Source organism: Saimiri boliviensis, chromosome 14 (assembly GCF_048565385.1).
Source record: "Saimiri boliviensis isolate mSaiBol1 chromosome 14, mSaiBol1.pri, whole genome shotgun sequence".
NCBI lineage: Eukaryota > Metazoa > Chordata > Mammalia > Primates > Cebidae > Saimiri > Saimiri boliviensis.
This window is the reverse complement of record NC_133462.1, coordinates 43610221-43634285: the sequence shown is the minus strand read 5'-3', so window position 1 is coordinate 43634285 and position 24065 is coordinate 43610221. Positions and strand designations below refer to the sequence as shown.

Genomic DNA, 24065 nt, shown 5'->3' with positions numbered 1-24065 from the left:
CACCCGCCTCAGCCTCCCAAAGTGCTGGGATTACAGGCATGAGCCACCGTGCCCGGCCCCATAATTGTTAAGTCTAAAGTTCAGTGGTATTAGATACATTCCTATTATTTTGCAATATCATAGCCTTTTTTTTTCCTTTGAGACAGAGTCCTGCTCTGTCCCCCAGGCTGGAGTGCAGTGGCCCAATCCCGGCTCACTGCAACCTACGCCTCCCCGGGTTCAAATGAGTCTCCTGCTTCAGCCTCCTGAGTAGCTGGGATTACAGGCGCCTGCCACCTCACCCAGCTAATTTTTGTATTTTCAGTAGAGATGGGGTTTTGCCATTTTGGCCAGGCTGGTCTTGAACTCTTGATATCAGGTGATCCACCCGCCTTGGCGTCCCAAAGTGCCGGGTTACATGTGTGAGTCACCCCACCCGGCCACTATAGCCTTTTAATCTTCTAAATTGTTTGGAAATGTACCTAAAAATGATCTGAAAAAAATTTTTCCTTACACTTTAATATGTGAACTCTTTGAGTTTTTTTGTTTGAGACCGATTTCTCTCTGTGGCCTGGCCCATGTTGGCCAGGTTGGTCTCAAACTCTTCAGCTCAGGTGATCCGCCCGCCTCGGCCTCCCAAAGAGCTGGTATTACAGGCGTGAGCCATTGCACCCGGCCGAGCTTGAGGGTTTTAACGAACATCGCATAAATCTTCAGATTGCACGAGTCAGGAGATCGAAACCATCCTGGTCAACGTGGTGAAACCCCGTCTCTACTAAAAATACAAAAAATTAGCTGGGCATGGTGGCGCGTGCCTGTAATCCCAGCTACTCAGGAGGCTGAGGCAGGAGAATTGCCTGAACCCAGGGGGTGGAGGCTGCGGTGAGCTGAGATCGCGCCATTGCACTCCAGCCTGGGTAACAAGAGCGAAACTCCGTCTCAAAAAAGAAAAAAGAAAAGAAAAAATCTTCGAGCAAAGTTCCTGCCCAATGCCAGGTTTCCGGTTTGGCCTGCCCCAGGCCAGGTCTCCGGATGCCCAGTCCCCGAGGCGGGGCCTCCACCGCGCCGTGCCCACGCGGGACAGTGCGATGACGTCACAGCCGCGGACCCCGCGCCCACGTAGGCCTCAGCCCCACAGAACTGGGGCTCAGTCCCCCGCTTGCCCTGCAAGGCTGAGGCTGCGCGCTCAACTCCACCTTCTGGCCAGAGGACAAGGGGTTGTTCCGTGGGGAAACCGAGTTTGGATTTCCCACGCCCGTCCGGGAGGGAGGAGGACGCGGGAGGGGCGGCCGAGTTGCAGAGAGATGCGGGGTCTGCCACGGACTGAAGCGCGTTCACACAGAAACCAGTGTCCCCGCCGGGCAGGACATCCACGGGTGTTCGCTACATGCCCGTCTTTCGGGCAGCAGGGGTTGGGTCCTAGGGAACTATCCAATCAGGACAGACAGAGGCAGGCAGCCTAGACAACTGTCCAATCAGGGACGCCCAGTTGATATCCGGGGACCTGCCCAATTTATAGAATCAGGGAACGGACCGGGAAATTGTCCAATCAGGGTTGCTGACGTTGGCAGCAATGTCCAATCAGAGGCGTGGCTTCCCGAGCTCTGTCCAATCAGACCTCCGGGACGGGATGTGTCTGTCGTCCTGCCTCGAGTGCCCCGCCTGCCCCTAGCGGTCCCCGGCGTCCGGGTTCCAGTCACGCTCACTTGCGCCGGTCGCGGAGAAATCGTTCCGGGACATGGTAAGTGCCGCGCGGGAGACGTTGCCGGGCGGGGCGGGGGGGCGGGAACCGGTGTCCACCTGAGACCGCGGCCGGGCGGGGCTCGGGGACGCGCGGGGCGGTCCCCGCGAGGGCGGAGCTGGACGAGCGCCTGGGCCCAGGGTCCCGCGCGGCCCCTCCTCCCACGCTGAGGCTGCGGCCGGGGCGCTTCGAGGTCCAGGTCCCCGTCCACCCCCGGCCCTGAGGCTGCAGAGCGGAAAGCGGCGCCCGGAGCTCGACCGCGGCCCCGTGGTCCCTGGGCCCCTTCGTCCCTGCGCTCCCGACCCCCATTCCCGCCCCCGGTCGCGGCGCCTCCGAGCGTTTGGCTGCGGCTTCGGGGCGCCGGGACCGCGGTAGGCAGGGTCGCCCGAGATCCCCCGGTGCGCTCCTGGCTCCCCTCCCCGAACCCGCCCTGGGCCGACGCCGCGGGGCCTCCTAGGGTGCGGGTCGGGAGTCGGTGCCGTCTCCTCCGGCGCTCTCGGGGCTCAGCTCCTGGGAGGCTCCACGCCCCCGGCCGCGGTGTCTGGGGCACCCCGGCTTCCTCCGGGGACAGGCCGGGAGCAGTAGGACCTCAGCGAGCCGGCGGGAGCGTTCTGGCGCCTCCAACCTGCAGAGGCCTCAGCCCCCGCTCGCCTCCACCTCCTGGCCGGGCGAGGGGTCGCTCCGTGGAGAAACTGAGTCTGCAGTTCCCAAGTCCATCCGGAAGGAGGACGCTGGAGGAGCGACCCAGCTTCGGGGAGAGGAGGGGCCCGCCCCGGGATGGAGCCAGTTCGCCCACAAGCCAGTTGGTCGCGCCAGGTTTCGTCCCCTAAATCCCGGTTTCCTTCTTGGGCACTTCTTGTCCCCTCTGACCCCAAGATGTCTGGGATAGGTAAGGGGGAAAAGCAAGTGTTCCTGGCCCCTGGGTTCTTACACCAAGGAAGAAAGGTCACTGAAGAGACCAATGAAACCCACACCCGAGAGGGAGAGCAAGGACCCCAAAAGCAAATGCGTGCAGACCCACAGTGCAGACGCCTGGGAGGCTGGGGCATTCGTGTCCAGTAGCCACTGACCGCAAACGAAGGATAAAAACCACGGAAATGTCTCCTTTCACAATTCCCTGGAAAGTGTGTAGGAAGCGTCTCAGGTCTGTTCTGGGGAATAGCAAATGGGATTCCTGGCCGAGGACTATCACCTGAGTTGGTGGCAGGGGTTCCTCCTCGTGGTAGCCTGACCCCTCCCTGGACTTGTCACTGTGAAAAGATTTTGTTCACTTACTGGTGCCTCCGTTTTTAGTAAATGAAACTTTCATTGCGCCGGGCGTGGTGGCTCACGCCTGTAATCCCAGCACTTTGGGAGGCTGAGGCGGGTGGATCACGAGGTCAAGAGATCGAGACCATCCTGGTCAACATGGTGAAACCCCGTCTCTACTAAAAATACAAAAAAAATTAGCTGGGCATGGTGGCACGTGCCTGTAATCCCAGCTACTCAGGAGGCTGAGGCAGGAGAATTGCCTGAACCCAGGAGGCAGAGGTTGCGGTGAGCCGAGATCGCGCCATTGCACTTCAGCCTGGGTAACAAGAGCGAAACTCCGTCTCAAAAAAAAAAAAAAAAAAAAAAACTTTCATTTAATTCATAGAACTTGGAAGATAATATATTTCCAGGCCGGGCGTGGTAGATCACACCTGTAATCGCAGCACTTTGGGAGGCCGAGGCGGGCGGATCACTTGAGGTCAGGAGTTGGAGACCAGCCTGGCCAACATGGTGAAACCCATCCCTGCTAAAACTACAAAAATTAGCCATGCGTGGTGGCAGATGCCTGTAGTCCCAGCTACTCGGGAGGCTGAGGCAGGAGAATCACTTGAACCCCAGAGGTGGAGGTTGTGACTCTGCACTCTAGCCTGGGCGATGAAGTGAGACTGTGTCAAAAAAAAAAAAATTGTCCTGGCGCGGTAGTTCACGCCTGTAATCCCAGCATTTTGGGAGGCCTTGGCAGGCAGATCACAAGGTCAGGAGATCGAGACCATCCTGGCCAACATGATAAAACCCCGTCTCTACTAAAAATACAAAAATCAACTGAATGTGGTGGCACTAGCCTGTAATCCCAGCTACTCAGGAGGCTGAGGCAGGAGAATCACTTGAAGCCAGGAGGCGGAGATTGTAGTGAGCCGAGATTGCACCACTGCAGTTCCAGTCTGGTGACAGAGTGAGACTCCGTCTCAAAAAAATAAAAAAATTTCCAACGCGGTGAATTTCAGGAAAAAAATTAAAATGTTTGTCTTATATTCCACATGTGAAACATCGCCTGGAGAGGGGGTGTGTAACTTTCTCAGATCTGTTACCTTTTCTTTTATTACTGTTATTTCTTTGGATCACAGCTCAGTGCAGCCTCCACCTCCTTGACTCAAGTGATCCTCCTCCCTCAGCCTCCTGAACACAGGGACTCCAGACGTGGGCCACCGTGCCTAAGTTTTTGTAATTTTTTTTTTTTTAAGGGATGAGGTCTCACTATGTTGCCCATGCTGGTCTCAAAGTCCTGAGCTCAAGTGATTCTCCCGCCTCTACCAGCCTTGTTCTTTTCTTTGCAAAAGGCCAACTTGGCCGGGTGCGGTGGTTCATGCCGGTAATCCCAGCACTTTGGAGGCCGAGGCGGGCGGATCACGAGGTTGAGATCGAGACCATCCTGGCCACCATGGTGAAACACTGTCTCTACTAAAGATACAACAATTAGCTGGGTATGGTGGCGCGCACTTGTAATCCCAGCAATTTGGGACTCTGCGGTGGAAGAATTGCTTGAATCTAGGAGGCGGAGGTTGCAGTGAGCTGAGATCGTGCCACTGCACTCCAGCCTGGTGACAGAGCAAGACTCCATCTTAAAAGAAAAAAAAAAATGGCCAACTTTGCAGGCAGGACAATCCAACAAATAGGATTCCAGGGCCTAGACTTCAAAATGTTACTGGGGAGAAGAAACTCAGAGATATAGAGAAAAATCTCCTTTCCACTATAGGTGCAGAAAAACGAATACATTTCCACAAAACATGTTGCAGGTAAATCATGAAAATTTACCAAAATAATGTTAATCTCCTTGACATAGTGGAGAATTTTTAGCAGTGTATGATTCTGTTTTGCTTCCAATACTCCAGTACCCTTTCCTTAATTCCGTAATATATTTTTTGTTGTTCCTGAAGTAGGTAGAATACAAGATACTTTTCTTGTTTAGCTGACAATTTGTGGTGGCTCCATATATTAAAACGTTCAGCTCCTGCTCTGCTGGCCCTGGCACTCACCTGATTTCCCCGTACACAGGGGCTGCCTCAGGGCTGTGTTCCTTTGCTTTTTTTTTTGCGACAGGGTCTCACTCTGCTCCCTAGGCTGGAGTGCAGTGGTGCTGTCTCGGCTCACTGCAGTGTCTGGCTCTTGGGTTGAAGCAATTCTCCTGCCTCAGCCTCTTAAGCAGCTGGGACTATAGGTATCTGCCACCACACCTGCCTAACTTTATTGTTTTTGTTTGTTTGTTTGTTTGTTTTGAGAGGCTGTTTGGCTCTTGTCGCCCCGGCCGGAGTGCAATGGCAGGATCTCGGCTCACTGCACCCTCCGCCTCCTGGGTTCAAGCAATTCTCCTGCCTCAGCCCCCCGAGTAGTTGGGATTACAGGCACCTGCCACCACGCCCAGCTAATTTTTGTAGTTTTAGTAGAGTTGGGGTTTCACCATGTTGGCCAGGCTGGTCTTGAACTCCTGACCTCAGTGATCTGCCCTCCTCAGCTACCCAAAGTGCTGGGATTACAGGTGTGAGCCATTGCACTTGGCCATATGTATGTATTTGTTTTGGCATTTCTAGTAGAGGCGGGGTTTCGCCGTGTTGGCCAGGTGAGTCTCGAACTCCTGATCTGCCTGCCTTGGACTCCCAGAGTGCTGAGATGACAGACGTGAGCCACCGTGCCTGGCCCTTCTACAAAATTATTATGGAAGGACCCTGTGAAGCAGGACGGCATTACTGATTTCACTGGTGCTCTTCCGGATCCTGGACTGACTGAGCCAGTTGAATAATGGCCACTCCGACTGGTGTGAGAGTCCACTGACTGCAGTGGAATTGTTATTTTCATTTCAGACTCCTAGGGCATGTGCAGGTTTCTTTCAAGGGTATACTGCATGATGCTGAGGTTTGGGCTTCCATTGATCTTGTCACCCAGATAGTGGACATAGTAGCCACGAGGGGGTTGTTCAGCCCTTTCCCCCTCGGTCCTTCCATGTGGAATCCCTGGCGTCTGTTGTTTCTACTTTTTTGTCTGTGAATTAAACGCCATGTTTTTTCAGCCCCGGGACGAAGTTCCATGGTCCTGGGGAAAGGGGCCAGAGAAGTCGCGCTGACTTCCTGGGGTCGGGGGTTATGGCTATGAGGAACGAGCAACAGCTGGGTGCTCTGATTGGGTCCAGGGGAGCGGGATTGAGACGGGGCGGGCCGCTATTGGTTGGCGGGTTGTTGGGCGGGTTTTCCGGTGAGAGAGCCGGCCAGGGTTGCATTAGCCGGAGCCTTCCAGAGGAGCCATGTGGCACAGCTAGGTGGCAGAGCTAGGTGCCGAGTGCAGAACATGGTGCCCGGTGCAGAGTCAGGTGCTGAGTGCAGAGGTGGGTGTGTCCGGCCTCCAGGTGAAGCAGCCGGCCTTAGAACTTCCTTCTTTTTCATGGTTGTGTAATATTCCATGGTGGGTATGTTCCACATTTTCTGTAATCCACTGGCTGTGGTCACCTAGGTTGATTCCATGTCTGTTGGGTACCAGCCCAACCCCATACGTGGATGCCCTTAGTCCTGGCGGTAGGGAGGGATTGAGAAAAGGAAATAAAGACAGAGACACAGTAGAATTTACAGCATTAGTCCAGGGGACCAGCGCAAGTGTGGAAAACACATTGGCCCCGAGCTCTGGGCTCCATACAATTTTATTATGTGTATAATCTCATTGATCTTATGGGCGTGGAAGGGGAGGGTGAAGGGGTAGGTAAGGTATCCAGGTGGAGAGCACTTGAGATCCTTCTAAGACATGTTAAACTAGTGGTCTGAGTTCATCACCAACTGTTATCTGGGTGCAGCTGCATCAGAAGTATAGCAGATGAGGAGCCACCCGGTCTGACCACTCCCAGTGCGTCAAGGGGCTTTTATCTCCCGAGCATTGAGGACATAGAGCAATTAAAATCACTCCAAGGCCGGGCGCGGTGGCTCAAGCCTGTAATCCCAGCACTTTGGGAGGCCGAGGCGGGTGGATCACGAGGTCAAGAGATCGAGACCATCCTGGTCAACATGGTGAAACCCCGTCTCTACTAAAGTGCAAAAAATAAGCTGGGCATGGTGGCATGTGCCTGTAATTCCAGCTACTCAGGAGGCTGAGGCAGGGGAATTGCCTGAACCCAGGAGGCGGAGGTTGCGATGAGCCGAGATCGCGCCATTGCACTCCAGCCTGGGTAACAAGAGCGAAACTCCGTCTCAAAAATAAATAAATAAATAAATAAATAAATAAATAAATAAATAAATAAAATCACTCCATATTCCCAGAACGGAGGCAGAGCCCGAGATGTTCCGTGATCTCTGCCCCCCAAGGCTTTTCTCCTCCTCTCCATCTCCCATCTGCAAAGACCCTCCTGGATCTCGTGAGCGGAAGTCGCCTTCCTTCTCAGAGATCTTGGCTTACGCCCTCCTACGAGGCCTTTTACAGGCTCCGTGCTGAGGAGGCATTCGTGGGACCAGAGCAGTATCCCCTGCTCTGCAGCCACCCCGCGGTGCTCCCCGGTGTCACCGCACTCTCCGACGGTCTTTGCCTTAGGCCTCCTGTTGCTGCTTGACTTCTAATTAACTGCACCAGTGATATAGTTCAGTCTGGTGTATAAACTTCAGTCCACTGTGAGCCAAGCAATCTTGTCATTAGCTAGAATTGACGTAGGTCTCCCCTGGCCATCTTGACCCACACATGTCTTTGCTATTGGGAACAGCGCTGCAGTGAACACACCACTGCTGCGGTTTTGGTAGAGTGATTTCTTTTCCTTTGGTAGATACCCAGTAGCGGGACTGCTGGATTGAGCGGTAGCTCTGTGTTTAGTTCTTTGAGAAACCTCCGTCCTGCTTTCCACAGAGGTCGCACCACTGTACATTCCCACCAGCCATGTGTAAGCATTCCCTTCACAGCCTTGCAAGCCTCTGTTATTTTTCTTTTTCTTTTTTTTTTTTTTGAGACGGAGTTTCGCTCTTGTTACCCAGGCTGGAGTGCAATGGCGCGATCTCGGCTCACCGCAACCTCCGCCTCCTGGGCTCAGGCAATTCTCCTGCCTCAGCCTCCTGAGTAGCTGGGATTACAGGCACGTGCCACCATGCCCAGTGATTTTTTTGTATTTTTAGTAGAGACGGGGTTTCACCATGTTGACCAGGATGGTCTCGATCTCTTGACCTCATGATCCACCCACCTCAGCCTCCCAGAGTGCTGGGATTACAGGCTTGAGCCACTGCGCCCGGCCGCCTCTGTTATTTTTTAACTTTTCCGTGATAGCCATTCTGACTGGTGTGCGACAGTGTCTTATTGAGCTTTCTGTTTGCGTTTCCCTGATGAATAGTGGTGTTGAGCATTTTTTCACATGTTTGGACCACAAAGGTCTTAGAAAGCCAGGGGGCTCATTACCTTTCTGTATTATTCCCTTCCCGACCCCGTTATTATTTTTTACTGGAGAGAAGCACGAGTTCCTGCACAGCCTCACTCTGGCCGGTAAGTCGGACTTAGCTGAATGTCTTCCAGGGACAAGGCAGTGCCCTGAGTGCCAGGTTAAGTGAAAAAGAAGTTTAAGCCTCCAGGGGACATGTAGTCCCCTCAGAAACGCCTTGCTTGTAGTGGTCGGGACACCCCATGCAGGACATTGATTGGGCAGGCAGTCAGCTTAGCAGGACCCCGGGGTGACCTCCCCCTGTGGGCCTCCTGTCCTAGGGTTCTCAGTGTAGACCAAGTAACTCAGCTGAGTCCTCAGCTTCAGAGGCTGTGCCTCAGGCATCATTTTCAAGCAGTTTTGCGTGTCCATGATGCCAGTTCATTCACCTCTGCGGTATGGACGACACCTGGAGGGTCCTCTGTGGAAAGTTCGGGACCTGGGGCCACTTGCTGCTGCCTCAGTATTGTTAGGTGTGACCGGAGGCTTAGCAGCCACCCGCATTCAGAGCACTCACAGCTGTGTGGGACGTTTCCTCCAGGAAGAGGGGGATGTTTCAGTCGCAGTGCTGAAAAGAGCAGCTTGACTTGAGACAGTTCCATCGGAGAGCGAGCCAGTCCTGCATGGTGGGCAACGGTGAGTGACCCAGAGGGACCGGCCAGTACCCGTGATGTTTCTGTTAGTCCAGGGCCTTACCCAGGAGCATTCTAACTCTGCAGTGTTTGCTGAGTTAGAGTCCTCTTCACGGAGCCTAGCCCTGCTCTCGGGCAGCACGGTGAAGGCTGAGTCAGCAGTGGACATGGTGAGAATGAACGTGCAGTGGGCAGGGTCAGGTTCTAGCCTAGAGTCAAGTCCAGGCAGTTAGGATCTGAGTTCAGAATCCTCTACAACGCCGAAGGCTTTTCTTCTACAGCAGCAAAGCCTAGATATTGCTGGGTTGGACAGCTGTGTTCCAAAATCAAGTTGCAAGCAAGCATTTCCTAAGCCCTTTCGGTCTTGCGAGTCTCAGAGTCCAGACGGACCCCGTTAAAAATAGGCACATCCGGCTTGAGAACTGTCAACTCTTGAAGGTCCTCAGAAACAGGTTTTCCTAAGACCGCATTAACAAACTAAAAACCGCTACTTAAAGTGCCAAAAGTGTGTCGTCACTTAGAGATTGCCTTTCTTTTCATTTGTTTCCCTTTTCCCTGAAACTTCAGTAGGAAAAATGATAGGAAAAGTCAGTTGTGGAGACCTAATCTGATTTCTCAGAGTTTAAATTCCAATCCGTGCACCACGGGCAAAAAGCAAGGAAGTTGCGTCTCACTTAAAACAAAACTGATTGAGGTGATCCCTGTAGTGTTTTGAAAATCACAGAAATTGCCGTTTTCTTTCGTTTCTATCATACAGGCAGAAGCAGTAGTATTCCTTGTCTCTTAGAGCGTCTGGTAGCCCCAGGTGTTCCTTTGCTCACGCCCTGTAATTCCAGTCTCTACCTGCCTCTTCACATGGCCGCCTTCCCTGTGTGCTTCTGTCTTCATGTGACATTTTCCTCTTGTAAAGACACCAGTCATATTGCAGTAGGGCCCATTGGATTAGAGGATGTCATTTTCATTGATAACATCTGCAGACCCTATTTACAAATAAGGTGATAATCACCGGTACCGGGAATTGGGACACGGACACGTGCTTCTGGGGACCACTTGCAGCAAACGTCTGGCAGTCAGTTCAGCATTTACAGGGATGGCATTATGCTACCAGGGGAGACCACGGCTGCTCAGGAGGTAAAGCAGCGGGAGGCAGGGAACACTCCAGCCTTTTTTTTCTAACCAGCAGCAAGTTTTTTTTTGTTTTTTTTTGTTTTTTTGGTTTTTTTTTGGACAAGAAGTACATTTATTGGTTCATATTATGAGGGGACAGCACAGTGGAAGCCCTCGTGAGTGCAGGGCCCGCCACTTGTCCAGAGGGCCACGATTGGGGATGTACTTAACCCCACAGCCATCTGGAATGAGCCGCTTCTCAGCCACCATGTCTTCAAATTCATCAGCACTGAACTTGGTGAAGCCCCACTTCTTTGAGATGTGGCTCTTCCGGCGGCCAGGGAACTTGAACTTGGCCCTGCGCGGGGCCTCAGTCACGTGCTCCTTGTTCTGCAGCTTGGTGCGGATGGACATGATCACTTGGCCAATGTGAACCCTGGCCACAGTGCCCTGGGGCTTTCCAAAGGCACCTCGCATGCCTGTTTGGAGCCTACATTGGGGCAGCGGCAAGGTGAGACACATGAACATACATCTGGAAGGCCTGTCTCCAAGGTCCCTTAGAGCAACCCATCCAAGAAACAGGCTGCATGCACTACCAAGGAAGCTGCTGTTTGCGGCCATTGCACACTGGGCCCCCATGAGGAAAGGAACCCAGTCGGTTTAATTGGCTGCGGTAGCAGCAGGTTTTAAAAGAGCCTGGCGACACCCTGCTTCCCCGGGGTTTACCTAAAATTTTTCTCCAGCCTTGGGAATCGGTTTAACTTCTCTTCCCTTCCAGCGCAACACAGACTTTCACCAGTTTCCTCGCCCAAAGCTTAGCTTTCAGAACATGGACGCCCTTTCTCCTACCTGGAGGAGAGAACAAAACCCAAAGGCCGCTGTCCGTTTTCTTGTCTCACGGCTTGCTCGGCCAAAAGCAGCCAGGACATCCCACGAGCCCACCCTGCTGCAGCCGGATCTATCCGTTCTCGCTCTGTCGTCTGCCAACTCACAGCAGACAGCTCAGCCATTGTTTCATACCGTGAATAGACTCCACAGCCACCCAGGCACCGACGGCTTACCATCCCCTACCCTTCATCCTTCCTTTTTTCCAAACAGTGCTTTTGCCATATTTCAGTGAGTCAGGGTCATCCTAGCAATCCCACCTCTTGTGCCAACTCTGTCAGTGACCCCAAGACCACTCCTGCATCCTGCTGGTAGGAGTCACAGGACGCGACATACGGTCATACTCGTGACTGTGCTTTGATACGACAGAAGGACACGTAGGAGGATCAGCAGTGGGAAGGGACATGGGGAGAAGTGTAAATGAAACCCGGTCGAGCTTTAAGGAGTGCTTTCCCAGTGGGGTCATGCAGAGTGCATCTGATTCCCGCAGCAATGAGTTGTGACAACCTATGAAATGGCCACTGAAGAAGCTCCTTGGAGACTCAGTGCCCAGGAATTTTTTTTTTTTTTTTTTTTTTTGAGACGGAGTTTCGCGCTTGTTACCCAGGCTGGAGTGCAATGGCGCGATCTCGGCTCACCGCAACCTCTGCCCCCTGGGTTCAGGCAATTCTCCTGCCTCAGCCTCCTGAGTAGCTGGGATTACAGGCACGCACCACCATGCCCAGCTAATTTTTTGTATTTTTAGTAGAGACGGGGTTTCACCATGTTGACCACGTTGGTCTCGATCTCTTGACCTCGTGATCCACCCGCCTCGGCCTCCCAAAGTGCTGGGATTACAGGCTTGAGCCACCGCGCCCGGCCTGAATTTTTTTTTTTTTTTTAATGAAGTCTGTGTTGCCCAGGCTGGAGTGCAATGGTGCAATCTTGGCTCACTGCGACTTCCACCTCCTGGGTTCAAGCTATTCTCATGCCTCGGCCTCCTCAGTACCTAGGATTACAGGCCTGCACCACCACACCCGGCTAATATTTGTATTTTTAGTAGAGCTAGGGTTAGACCTGTTGGCCAGGCTGGTCTCAAACTCCTGACCTCAAGTGATCCACCCACCTCAGCCTCCCAAAGTGCTGGGGTGACAGGTGTGAGCCACTGTGTCTGGCCAGTGCCCAGGCTTTTTGTTGCTGGCTGATCACATAAGCGTCCTCTGCCTGGCATGTACACAGATGCCGTTTCTAGAAGGAAAGCCATTGTTGAGTGTTAACAGTGCTGTTTGCACCATGAGTAATCTGAAGTAGGGCGGTGTGAACCTTCCCAAAACCCATGTTCCCAGACATCAGCTAAGGACAGCATTGCCAGAAAGCCTTTCTAAATATCAAGGCTAAGGTTGGCAATGTTAATGCCTTTGTGCATATGGGAACTTTATTTTTAACACACTGCAAATATACTGCACTATGAGCTGTTAAAACTGACCCAGGCTTGTCATTTTGTTCCCTGTACCAATACTAGGGTGCTATAGATCCTCTGCTGCTGTGTTGAACGGGCATGTTCTAGCATCAGAATTGCTGCTTGACAATATTCTGTCTCCTGCTCACAAATGTTAGTGAGTTTATCTTTTTCAGAAAGCAGAGTTTGAAGGAACCGTACATCTCAGTGATTCCTGTGCTCAGGGGTTGAGCTATCATGCACCTGTGCCCCATATGGAGTATGGAAATGAGGAGTAGAGAGTGCAGCATCTAGACAGATATGTGGGGAGTCACTTCCTCCTGGAATTGGAGACATGGAATTTTGTAGGAAGGCACTATTGAGTCCTTTCTGTCTTTTATAACCATGGCAAATTCATAGTCAAATGGTTTGGATTTCAGTTAACTCCTTTGCAAAGTGGGACTCTTAACTTTATCCTTAAGGTTAGCAAGAATTATTATTATTTTGTTTTTTGAGACTGAGTCCCACTCGATCGCCCAGGCTGGAGTGTAATGGCGTGATCTCGGCTCACTGCAACCTACGCTTCCCAGGTTGAACCGATTCTTGTGCCTCAGCCTCCTGAGTAGCTGGGACTACAGGCATGAACCACCAATGCCTGGCTGATTTTTTGTTGTTGTTGTTTGGTTTTTTTTTGAGGCGGAGTTTCGCTCTTGTTACCCAGGCTGGAGTGCAATGGCGCGATCTCGGCTCACCGCAACCTCCGCCTCCTGGGTTCAGGCAATTCTCCTGCCTCAGCCTCCTGAGTAGCTGGGATTACAGGCACGAGCCACCATGCCCAGCTAATTTTTTTTGTATTTTTAGTAGAGACGGGGTTTCACCATGTTGACCAGGATGGTCTCGATCTCTCGACCTCGTGATCCACCCGCCTCGGCCTCCCAAAGTGCTGGGATTACAGGCTTGAGCCACCGCGCCCGGCTCTTTTTTTTTTTTTTTTTTTTTTTTTTTGCATTTTCAGTAGAGGCAGGGTTTTGCTATGTTGGCCAGGCTGATCTTTTTTTGTTTGTTTTGTTTTGTTTTGTTTTGTTTTGTTTTGTTTTGTTTTGTTTTGCTTTTGGCCAGGCTGATCTTGAACTCCTGACCTCAAATGATCTGCCCACCTCAGCCTCCCAAAGTGCTGAGATTACAGGCATGAGCCACCATGCCGGCCCAAGAATCCTTTTTCTTGGCTCTGGTGAAAAGAGTTGTTTTGGCATTGTATACACCTCACTCTGTGTATATTTAGTGAGTGTGCCTGTGTGTACGAGAAAGAGCACAACCGTGCACCCAGAAGTGTGTGAGACAGAGCAATCACTCAGGATTAATTTTTGGGCTTCCATCACTGAGGCTTGCAGTGTAGAGAATGTGTGGAGTTCTACGTTCTCATGTCCTTTTCCTCTTTCCTAAGGTCTAATTTCTCAATAACTTCTAGTTTCCGAGTTAAAATTAATACATCTCGAAAGAATGTTTTCATTCAGCCAGGTGGACCTTGAGTCCTTTAAGACGCTGTGGCTACCTGACCCTCATTGCAGCTTGGGTCCTCTCAGGCCCCTTGGCCTGATGTTTGGTGAAGGAGGCAGAAGGGAGTGTTCCCAGTCCTTCAGTGTTTTTTTGGTTTTGTTTTGTTTTGTTTTGTTTGAGATGGAGTCTCACTCTTGTCCCCTAGGCTGGAGGGCAGTGGTGTGACCTCGGCTCGCTGCAACCTGCGCCTTCCAGGTTCAAGCGATTCTCCTGCCTCACCCATCCTGAGTAGCTGGGACTACAGGTGCGAGCCACCACGCCCAGCTAATTTTTGTACTTTTCATAGAAAGGGGGTTTCACCATGTTGGCCAGGCTGGTCTGGAACTGGTGACCTCAGGTGATCAGCCCACCTCGGCCTCCCAAAGTGCTGGGATGACAGGCGTGAGCCACTGTGCCCAGCCAGTGTTTTTATCCCTTAAAACTTCATTCAAGCCGGGCGCGGTGGCTCAAACCTGTAATCCCAGCACTTTGGGAGGCTGAGGCGGGTGGATCACGAGGTCTAGAGATCGAGACCATCCTGGTCAACATGGTGAAACCCCATCTCTACTAAAAATACAGAAAACTAGCTGGGCGTGGTGGTGCGTGCCTGTAATCCCAGCTACTTAGGAGGCTGAGGCAGGAGAATTGCCTGAGCCCCAGGAGGCAGAGGTTGCAGTGAGCCGAGATCGCGCCATTACACTCCAGCCTGGGTAACAAGAGCGAAACTCCGTTTCAAAAAAAAAAAAAAAAAACTTCATTCAGAGGCTGGGCGCGGTGGCTCAAGCCTGTAATCCCAGCACTTTGGGAGGCCGAGGCATGTGGATCACGAGGTCAAGAGGTCGAGACCATCATGGTCAACATGGTGAAACCCCGTCTCTACTAAAAATACAAAAAAAAAAAAAAAAAAAAAAATTAGCTGGGCATGGTGGCGCGTGCCTGTAATCCCAGCTACTCAGGAGGCTGAGGCAGGAGAATTGCCTGAACCCAGGAGTCGGAGGTTGCGTTGAGCCAAGATCGCGCCATTGCACTCCAGCCTGGATAACAAGCGCGAAACTCCGTCTCAAAAAAAAAAAAACTTCATTTAGTTTTGACCCTGTGTTTTCTGTGTTGCCACATGATGTTGTGTGTAGCAGGGAAGGAGCTAAAACAGTTTGTGTGGCAGGAGATTGATGGTCTTAAAATGGAAATATTTGTTTCATTTTTATAGCATTTGTTTGATAGCTCCAATGTGGTCTGAATCCTTTTGATAGAGAGTAATGTCTTCAGTTGGTCACAGTAAAAGTACAGAGATAAATTCAGTGTGTGTGAGGAAGTGAGTGTAGACAGGATGGAAAAGGTGTAACAGCTGAGTCTCAGGGTAGATGTCAGGGGACCACAGAATCTTGTTTGAACTATGTACGAATTGAGTACTGTGCTCCTGGGCTGTCAGTCTCAACCGTTCTCCCATAAATACGTTGAATGTTTTAGGACTCAGTGGTCTTTGAGGATGTGGCTGTGGACTTCACCCTGGAGGAGTGGGCTTTGCTGGATTCTGCTCAGAGGGACCTCTACAGAGACGTGATGCTGGAAACCTTCCAGAACCTGGCCTCAGTAGGTAAGGATGATGTCATTCCTTCCTTCACTTACTTAGAGAACAAGTATTTCTTACACATCAGACCTGTTCCAAGGCTTGGAATGTAGAAAGGGAATCAATTGGTAAATAAGACAGATGTAGTCACTGCTGTCATAGAACTAGAATGTTATGGTTTTTCCATGAGAATGAGAATCTATGTTTTTTTTGGGAAACGAAGTCTTGCTCTGTCACCAGGCTGGAGTACAATGGTGTGATCTCGGCTCACTGCAACGTTCACCTCCTGGGTTCAAGCCATTCTCCTGCCTCAGCCTTCCAAGTAGCTGGGATTACAGGCACACATCACCACACCCAACTATTTTTTGAATTTTGTTTTTTGCTCCCCTCCCTGCGTCCGTGTGTTGTCATTGTTCAACACCCACCTATGAGTGAGAACATGCAGTGTTTGGTTTTCTGCTCTTGTGTCAGTTTGCTGAGAATGATGGTTTCCAGGTTCATCCATGTCCCTACAAAGGACACAAACTCATCATTTTTTATGACTACATAGTATTCCATGGTGTATATGTGCCACATTTTCCCTGTCCAGTCTATCATCGATGGGCATTTGGGTTGGTTCCAGGTCTTTGCTATTGTAAACAGTGCTGCAATGAACATTCATGTGCATGTGTCCTTATAGTAGAATGATTTATAATCCTTTGGATATATACCCAGTAATGGGATTGCTGGATCAAATGGGATTTCTATTTTTAGGTCCTTGAGGAATCGCCACACTGTCTTCCACAATGGTTGAACTAATTTACACTCCCACCAACAGTGTAAAAGTGTTCTTATTTCTCCGCATCCTTTCCAGCATCTGTTGTCTCCAGATTTTTTAATGATCGCCATTCTAACTGGCATGAGATGGTATCTCTCTGTAGTTTTGATTTGCATTTCTCTAACAACCAGTGATGATGACCATTTTTCATGTTTGTTGGCCCCATGTATGTCTTCTTTTGTAAAGTGTCTGTTGTCGTGGACCATCGGGATGGGTAGGCACGTCTGCCCGGGGGTCTCTCGACCTGCAAGAGGGTCCCAATACCTGGAAGAGGGAGTGCGCCTGAGAAAATAATAAAGACAGAGAGAGAAAAAGCGAGGCGTCTGGAGGGCTGATAGGCTGTGCCTAAACAGCAAATTTTATTTTTCAAATGCCAGGAATAAATACACTTTCTTGGCTTTGATCTACGTCATAGTAAGAGGAATGTAAATGTATGCCTCACATGGCCTATACAATAGAGAAGTCAGATATGCGATCAATGGTTGTAAAAAGTAACAAAATTTTCTACAATCACAAAGCTTGTTTATATCTAAACATCATCCACGAGACTTGTTTATATCAAAACATTATTCAGGAGACTTGTTTATATCAAAACATTATTCAGGAGACTTGTTTATATCAAAACATTATTCAGGAGACTTGTTTATATCAAAACATTATTCAGGAGACTTGTTTATATCAAAACATTATTCAGGAATCTCTGAGTCAGGAATCCAAGCCATCCCTTATGGTGGCATTTTTCTTTGCAAATATCAACAGTTAAACCATTATCTAGGGTACAAGGCAGTTAGGTAAGTAAAGGTTAAAACTTATTCTTAAAGTCATAAAAAGGTCATAGCAGGAACTGGTTGCTGGTAGGGGGTTACTCGGTCTAGCAGCAACGCATAGTTTTAGGCCCAAACGATATTGTGGTTGATATTAGAAACTGATCATTCATCTTTCTTCCTATATTTCCGGATAGCTCGACTGCCTCCAGTAGGAAACTGTGTTTGGGATCAAACTCACCGTATAGTGAGACTCACGCCTTTTAGGGGTCTCACACGGGAGTGTTCCCCACAGTCTGTTCATATCCTTCACCCACTTTTGAATGGGCTTGTTTGTTTTTTTTCTTGTAAATCTGTTTTAGTTCTTTGTAGATTCTGGATATCAGCCCTTTGTCAGATGGGTAGATTGCAAAAATTTTTTCCCGTTCTGTTGATTGCCGATTCACGCTAATGACTGTTTCTTTTGCTGTGCAGTGTATTTATTTATTTATTTATTTTTAAATTTTTAAATTTTTTGGTAGAGACAGGGTTTCACCATGTTGGTCAGGTTAGTCTCAATCTCTTGATCTTGTGATCCATCTGCCTCGGCCTCCCAAAGTGCTGGGATTACAGGTGTGAGCCACCACGCCCAACTGAGAATCTGTGTATTAAGCTGACTCTTTCTTTTTGTAAAGAAAGCTCCCTTCATTCCATCTTTGTGGATGTGGCTTTGATAGGCCTAATGAAGTTTGTTTTTTCAAGCCAGTGAAAATTTCATTATTATTATTATTATTTTGAGATGGAGTTTCGCTCTTGTTACCCAGGCTGGAGTGCAATGACGTGATCTCGGCTCACCGCAACCTCCACCTCCTGGGTTCAGGCAATTCTCCTGTCTCAGCCTCCTGAGTAGCTGGGATTACAGGCACGCACCACCATGCCCAGCTAATGTTTTGTGTTTTTAGTAGAGGTGGGGTTTCACCATGTTGACCAGGATGGTCTCGATCTCTTGACCTTGTGATCCGCCCACCTCGGCCTCCCGAAGTGCTGGGATTACAGGCATGAGCCACCGCGCTCAGCCTAAATTTCATTATTTTTAAAAAATAATTTTTCTGTGTTTACCAGTACTGTGTTGATTGAATTGCTTACCATTTTGACCATTTTGCATTTGACAAAGTCCTGAAATAGCTAAACTCCTCAGTGTCATTTTCAACTAACAAGTGCCTTCTAACATAATTTGTTTACTTTTTGGTTTCAGATGATGAAACTCAGTTTAAGGCCAGTTGTTCAGTTTCTCAGCAGGATATTTATGGAGAAGAAATATCCAAGGAATCTAAAATAGCAGAGTTCACCAGAAATGTTTCCTGGGCCTCTGTTTTGGGGAAAATTTGGGACGATCTTAGCATTGAAGATCAGCACGCAAACCAGGGGAGAAATCTCAGGTGAGTTTCACTCACAAGAGAACACAGTATTTCAGGAGAACATCTCAGTCTGTCATTAAACTTTAAGCAAGCAAACGAAAACTCGTATAACCCTAGCTGCAAATTTATTTAATCCACAGAACTTTTACAAATAATATTTCTTTAAATGTGGCATAGATATTGAGTGTTAGAAACATAATTCAGATGGAAACTGTTATCAAGAAACCCTCGGACGGGCATGGTGGCTCACGCCTGTAATCCTGGCGCTGAGGTGGGCAGATCACTTGAGGCCAGGAGTTCAAGGCCAGCTTGGCCAACATGCTGTAACCCCATCTCTACTAAAAATACAAAAATTGGCAAGGTGTGGTGGCACAAGCCTGTAATTCCACTTACTTGGGAGGCTAAGGCAGAATTGCATGAACCCAGGCGGCAGAGGTTGCAGTGAGCCAAGACTGCATCGCTGCACTCCAGCCTGGGTGACAGAGTGAGACTCTGTCTCAGAAAAAAAAAAGAAACCCTGTACATAAGAAACACTGATTTTTTTTTTTTTTTTTTTTTCTTTTTTGAGACAGGGTCTTGCTGTTTTCCAAGCTAGAGTCCAGTGGCATGATCTTGGCTAACTACAATCTTCTCCTCCCAGGTTCAAGCAATTCTCCTGCCTCATCCTCCTGAGTAGCTGGGATTACAGGCCCCCGCCAACATGGCAAGCTAATTTTTGTATTTTTAATAGAGACAGGATTTCACCGTCTTGGCCAGGCAGCCCTTGAGATCTTGACCTCGAAGAAACACTGTTTTAGTAATGGCAGTGGTCAGACCATCTTCCACAACATTCACTTTATCTCATTTTCAGGCAATTCAGATAGGACGAAAGACCTATACTTTCACTGAAAATGGTTAAAATGCAAACCTAATAGTTCCTAATAGTTACTAACAAATCATTAATGAAATCATCAGTAACATGCTTTCATTTTCAGTAGAAGTCATATGTTGGAGAGAGTCTGTGAAAGTCGTGATCAATGTGGAGAAGACTTCCGCCAGATTCCAGACCTGCATCCCTACAAGAACATTCCTCCTGGAGTGAAACAGTATGAATACAACGCATACGGAAAAGTCTTCATGCGTCGCCACACATCCCTCAGGAGTCCTGTCACGGTTCACACCGGACGCAAACCACATCAGTGCCAGGAATGCGGGCAGGCCTACAGTTGCCGTTCACACCTAAGAATGCATGTGAGAACCCACAATGGAGAGAGACCTTATGTGTGTAAATTATGTGGGAAAACCTTCCCTCGTACCTCTTCCCTCAATCGGCATGTACGAATCCACACTGCTGAGAAAACCTACGAATGTAAGCAATGTGGGAAAGCCTTCATTGACCTCTCCAGTCTTACTAGTCATCTCAGAAGTCACACTGGCGAGAAGCCATATAAATGTAAGGAATGCGGGAAAGCTTTCAGTTACTCCTCAACGTTTCGAAGACACACAATAACACACACTGGAGAGAAGCCGTATAAATGTAAGGACTGTGGGGAAGCCTTTAGTTATTCCTCAACTTTTCGAAGACATGTGATTTCACACACTGGAGAGAAGCCACATAAATGTAAAGAGTGTGGGGAAGCCTTCAGTTACGCTTCGGCTTTTCGAAGACACATGATAACGCACACTGGACAGAAACCCTACGAATGCAAACAGTGTGGGAAAACATTCATTTATCTCCAGTCCTTTCGAAGACATGAAAGGATTCACACTGGAGAGAAACCCTATGAATGCAAACAGTGTGGGAAAACCTTTATTTATCCCCAGTCCTTTCGAAGACATGAACGGACTCATGGTGGAGAGAAACCCTATGAATGTGACCAGTGCGGGAAAGCGTTCAGTCATCCCTCATCCTTCCGCGGACACATGAGAGTGCACACGGGAGAGAAACCCTATGAGTGCAAGCAGTGTGGGAAAACTTTTAATTGGCCCATATCTTTACGAAAACATATGAGAACACACAATAGGGAGAAACCCTATGAATGTAAGCAGTGTGGGAAAGCCTTCAGTTTGTCCGCCTGCTTTCGGGAACATGTGAGAATGCACCCTGAAGACAAATCCTATGAATGCAAGCTATGTGGGAAAGCGTTCTATTGCCACATATCCTTACAAAAACATATGAGAAGGCACACCGCAGAGAAACTCTATGAGTGCAAGCAGTGTGGGAAAGCCTTCAGCTGGCCTGAACTTTTGCAACAACATGTGAGAACACACACCGTAGAGAAGCCCTATGAATGTAAGGAATGTGGGAAGGTCTTCAAATGGCCTTCATCTTTACCAATACATATGAGACTGCACACTGGAGAGAAACCTTACAAATGTAAGCATTGTGGGAAAGCATTTAATTGTTCCTCATCCTTAAGACGACATGTGAGAATACACACTACAGAGCACTACAAGTGCAAAGTGAGACACCCTCCTGCAAATGAATTCATGTGCAATGCTTCAGAAAAGCCACACCAGGAGAGAGAGCTGATCAAAGTTGTAAATGTGGTACTGCCTTTATGAGTTCCTTATCCTGAAAGTGCACAGTTCAGGAGTTTGTCTGTAGTTCATTTGCAAATAAACATGTAGGTGAAAAGTAATCCTCTAAATAGTCTTAGCTATTCTACATGAATTTTAACATGTAGTTTTGGGTTTTTTTCTTACAATTCAGTAAATAAAACCTTCCTCTTACATTTTTTGGACTCATGGATGATTTGAAGTATAATATGCAAGTAGGTTCAGGTTTAATTTCTTAAATTGTAACTGACTTAGTGTGGCAGATACTGGATCTCACTTCCCTATTATATTTCCCACCTTTCTTCCTGGGAGTGTTGGTATTGTTTGGCCAGAGGAACCTTATTCCATCTTCTTTCTAAGAAGTAGTCAGCAGAATTTTGTAATTATGCAAAGTTGTTTAAAGAGTGTAGTCTCAAATGAATTGTCGTTTTTAATGTTGGCCCCTTGCCATTTGTCTCTGCTTGCGATTGTGTATTGGACACTAGGCTTTGACTCCTGATACAACAGAAACTTCTAGAGCTGCAGATAGTTCTGCATTGTATATCAGTGTGAGTAATGTTAGGAACTGCATTTTCTGGACTGTATTTCCTTTATGATTCCATGTCCAAGTTTACCAATAGCAATAACCTGAGTGAAATTTTGAATGAAGAAGTGAAGTCATCACTGAGCTTTTGGGGTCACAGTAAATGGAGGCAGACAGATGCATGGGGCTTCTCAAACATCAGTCTTCAGCTTGTTTTCCAGATCCTTGTTCCTGCCAGTCAAGAGTACTTGATTTCCACTTTTTGTCAGAGGCATAGTCTTCTACAGATGTCTGCATGAACTTGGTATCAGGGATATGCCTGTGTGGTCAATCACCTGCAGTTAGGATTTTTCTGAAAATCTACATGATCTCTTGACCACGGATACAGACTGTCTTGTTTGGCAGTCTCTGAGCTGCTGATTCTCCCATTCTGTAGATCTTAACATATTTGCTTAGGATCTAATTTATATGGTGAATTCCTTGTTCTCTTAATACTTCCAGTGGCTCTGTGATCCTGATTCGACCACAAACGCCACAGTGTTGCAGCCAAAGAAGAAAAACAACACATGGGACTTTGTACCTTATTACATTTCTTTGTTTTTTGTCTTTTTAATTTTGTACCCTGTTGCATTTTTAAGGATGCTGGCCCAGTCCTATGTGAAAGATAGGACTTCCTGAGATACCAGATTTAGGAAGATTTCTACTACTCAGCGCTAAATGCACTTTCCTGATACAGGTTGAATTATTAGATTTGATTATATGTCATTAAAATAATGTGGCTTTTGTTTCAAGGAAAACCTTCTGTAGATATTTCTTAGAAATATCCTATTTAGTCAAACACAGTGGCTCACACCTGTAATCCCAGCACTTTGGGAGGCCAAGGTGGGAAGGTCACTTGAAGTCAGGAGTTCGAGACCAGCGTGGTCAACATGGTGAAACCCCATCTCTACCAAAAATACAAAAATTATCTAGGCCTGGTGGTGAGTACCTGTAATCCCAGCTACGTGGGAGGCTGAGGTGGGAGAATCGCTTGAACCGGGGAGGCAGAGTTTACAGTGAGCCGAGATCACACTGTTGCCCTCCAGCCTGGGTGACAGAGAAAGACTCCATTTTGAAAGCAGAAAAAGAAGTATCCTATGTACTGTGCTTTGAAATTAGTGGCCTAGACTCTATAATTTCCCAGGGCTGCCACAACAAAGTACAAAAACTGGGTGACACAGGAAAACTAACTTTGTTTCTCAGTTCTGGAGCCAGAAATCTAGAAACAAGGCATTGGCAGGACCATGCTTTTTCTGAAGAGGCTAGGGAAGGCTCTGTTTCAGAACTCACCTAGCTTCTGGTAGTTCCTTAGCTCATGGTAGCGCAATTCTTAATTTTCACATGGCATTCTCCCTGTGTATATATCTCTCCATGCAGCAGTATTTTTATATGTATACACCACTCATCGCCTCCAGTATGATTTTACCTTAACTAATTATGTTGGCCGCAACTCTCTTTCCACATACTGAAGTACTAGAGATTAAAATTTCAACATAAAAATTTGGGGGGCCCCAATTCAACACATAACACTAAGAAATGTTATTTTTTGTTTACCGAGAGAATTAATGGATTTCAAGTCAACTTTGTAATTTTCTTAATTTAATTATATTACATTTTGAATCATTATTACCAGGTACATACAAGTACAGGGTCTTTTTTTCTTTTCTTTTTTTTGAGATGGAGTTTCGCTCTTGTTACCCAGGCTGGAGTGCAATGGTGCGATCTCGGCTCACCACAACCTCTGCCTCCTGGGTTCAGGCAATTCTCCTGCCTCAGCCTCCCGAGTAGCTGGGATTACAGGCACGTGCCACCATGCCCAGCTAATTTTTTGTATTTTTAGTAGAGACGAAGTTTCACTATGTTGACCAGGATGGCCTCGATCTCTTGACCTTGTGATCCACCCGCCTCGGCCTCCCAAAGTGTGGGATTACAGGCGTGAGCCACCGCGCCCAGCTTAAGTACAGGGTCTTTTTTTTGTCATATAAATGTTATTTTAAATTGCTGTATACTTAATAACATTTTCCATTAAAATGATTTTTTTCTTTTTTTGAGACAGAGTCTCATTCTGTTGCCCAGGCTGGAATGCAGTGGCATGACCTCGGCTCACTGCATACTCTGCCTCTCATGTTCAAGCAGTTCTGCCTCAGCCTCCCCAGTAGCTGGGATTACAGGCATGCACCACCACACCCTGCTAATTTTTGTATTTTTAGTAGAGACAGGGTTTCACCATGTTGGCCAGGCTGGTCTTCAACTCCTGACCTTACATGATCTTCCCACCTTGGCCTCCCAAAGTGCTGGGATATACAGGCGTGAGCCACCTTGCCCAGCCTAAAATGATTTCTTGTTTGTGGTTAATAACAATTAAAAGGGGCCGGGCGCGGTGGCTCAAGCCTGTAATCCCAGCACTTTGGGAGGCCGAGGCGGGTGGATCACGAGGTCGAGAGATC

General features: G+C 48.4%; 1 protein-coding gene and 1 non-coding gene across 3 annotated transcripts; one reads left to right on the top strand and one right to left on the bottom strand.

Annotated features, from left to right (window-relative positions):
• The first annotated feature begins 1633 nt into the window (after window positions 1-1633).
• ZNF555 (zinc finger protein 555) lies at window positions 1634-23983 on the top strand. 2 transcript variants are annotated; one of them, XM_039465654.2, is made up of 4 exons: window positions 1634-1720; window positions 15441-15567; window positions 18356-18539; window positions 19493-23983. In XM_039465654.2, the coding sequence occupies exons 1-4, from the start codon at window positions 1718-1720 to the stop codon at window positions 21060-21062; spliced, it is 1884 nt and encodes a 627-aa protein (XP_039321588.2). In that variant the 5' UTR covers window positions 1634-1717; the 3' UTR covers window positions 21063-23983. The 2 variants fall into 2 exon arrangements, with proteins under 2 accessions (XP_039321588.2, XP_074240925.1); XM_074384824.1 differs by lacking the exon at window positions 1634-1720 and adding an exon at window positions 1817-2864.
• Window positions 10675-10809, bottom strand: LOC120362879 (small nucleolar RNA SNORA70). Its single transcript, XR_005578672.1, has one exon. It is a non-coding gene; the product is annotated as a small nucleolar RNA SNORA70 (small nucleolar RNA).
• Window positions 23984-24065: the final 82 nt, after the last annotated feature.

Coding starts and splice junctions, on each gene's coding strand:
- ZNF555 (XM_039465654.2), top strand. Junction 15,568..18,355: donor CCAGAACCTGGCCTCAGTAG/GTAAGGATGATG, acceptor TTTTGGTTTCAG/ATGATGAAACTCAGTTTAAG. Junction 18,540..19,492: donor AACCAGGGGAGAAATCTCAG/GTGAGTTTCACT, acceptor TTTCATTTTCAG/TAGAAGTCATATGTTGGAGA.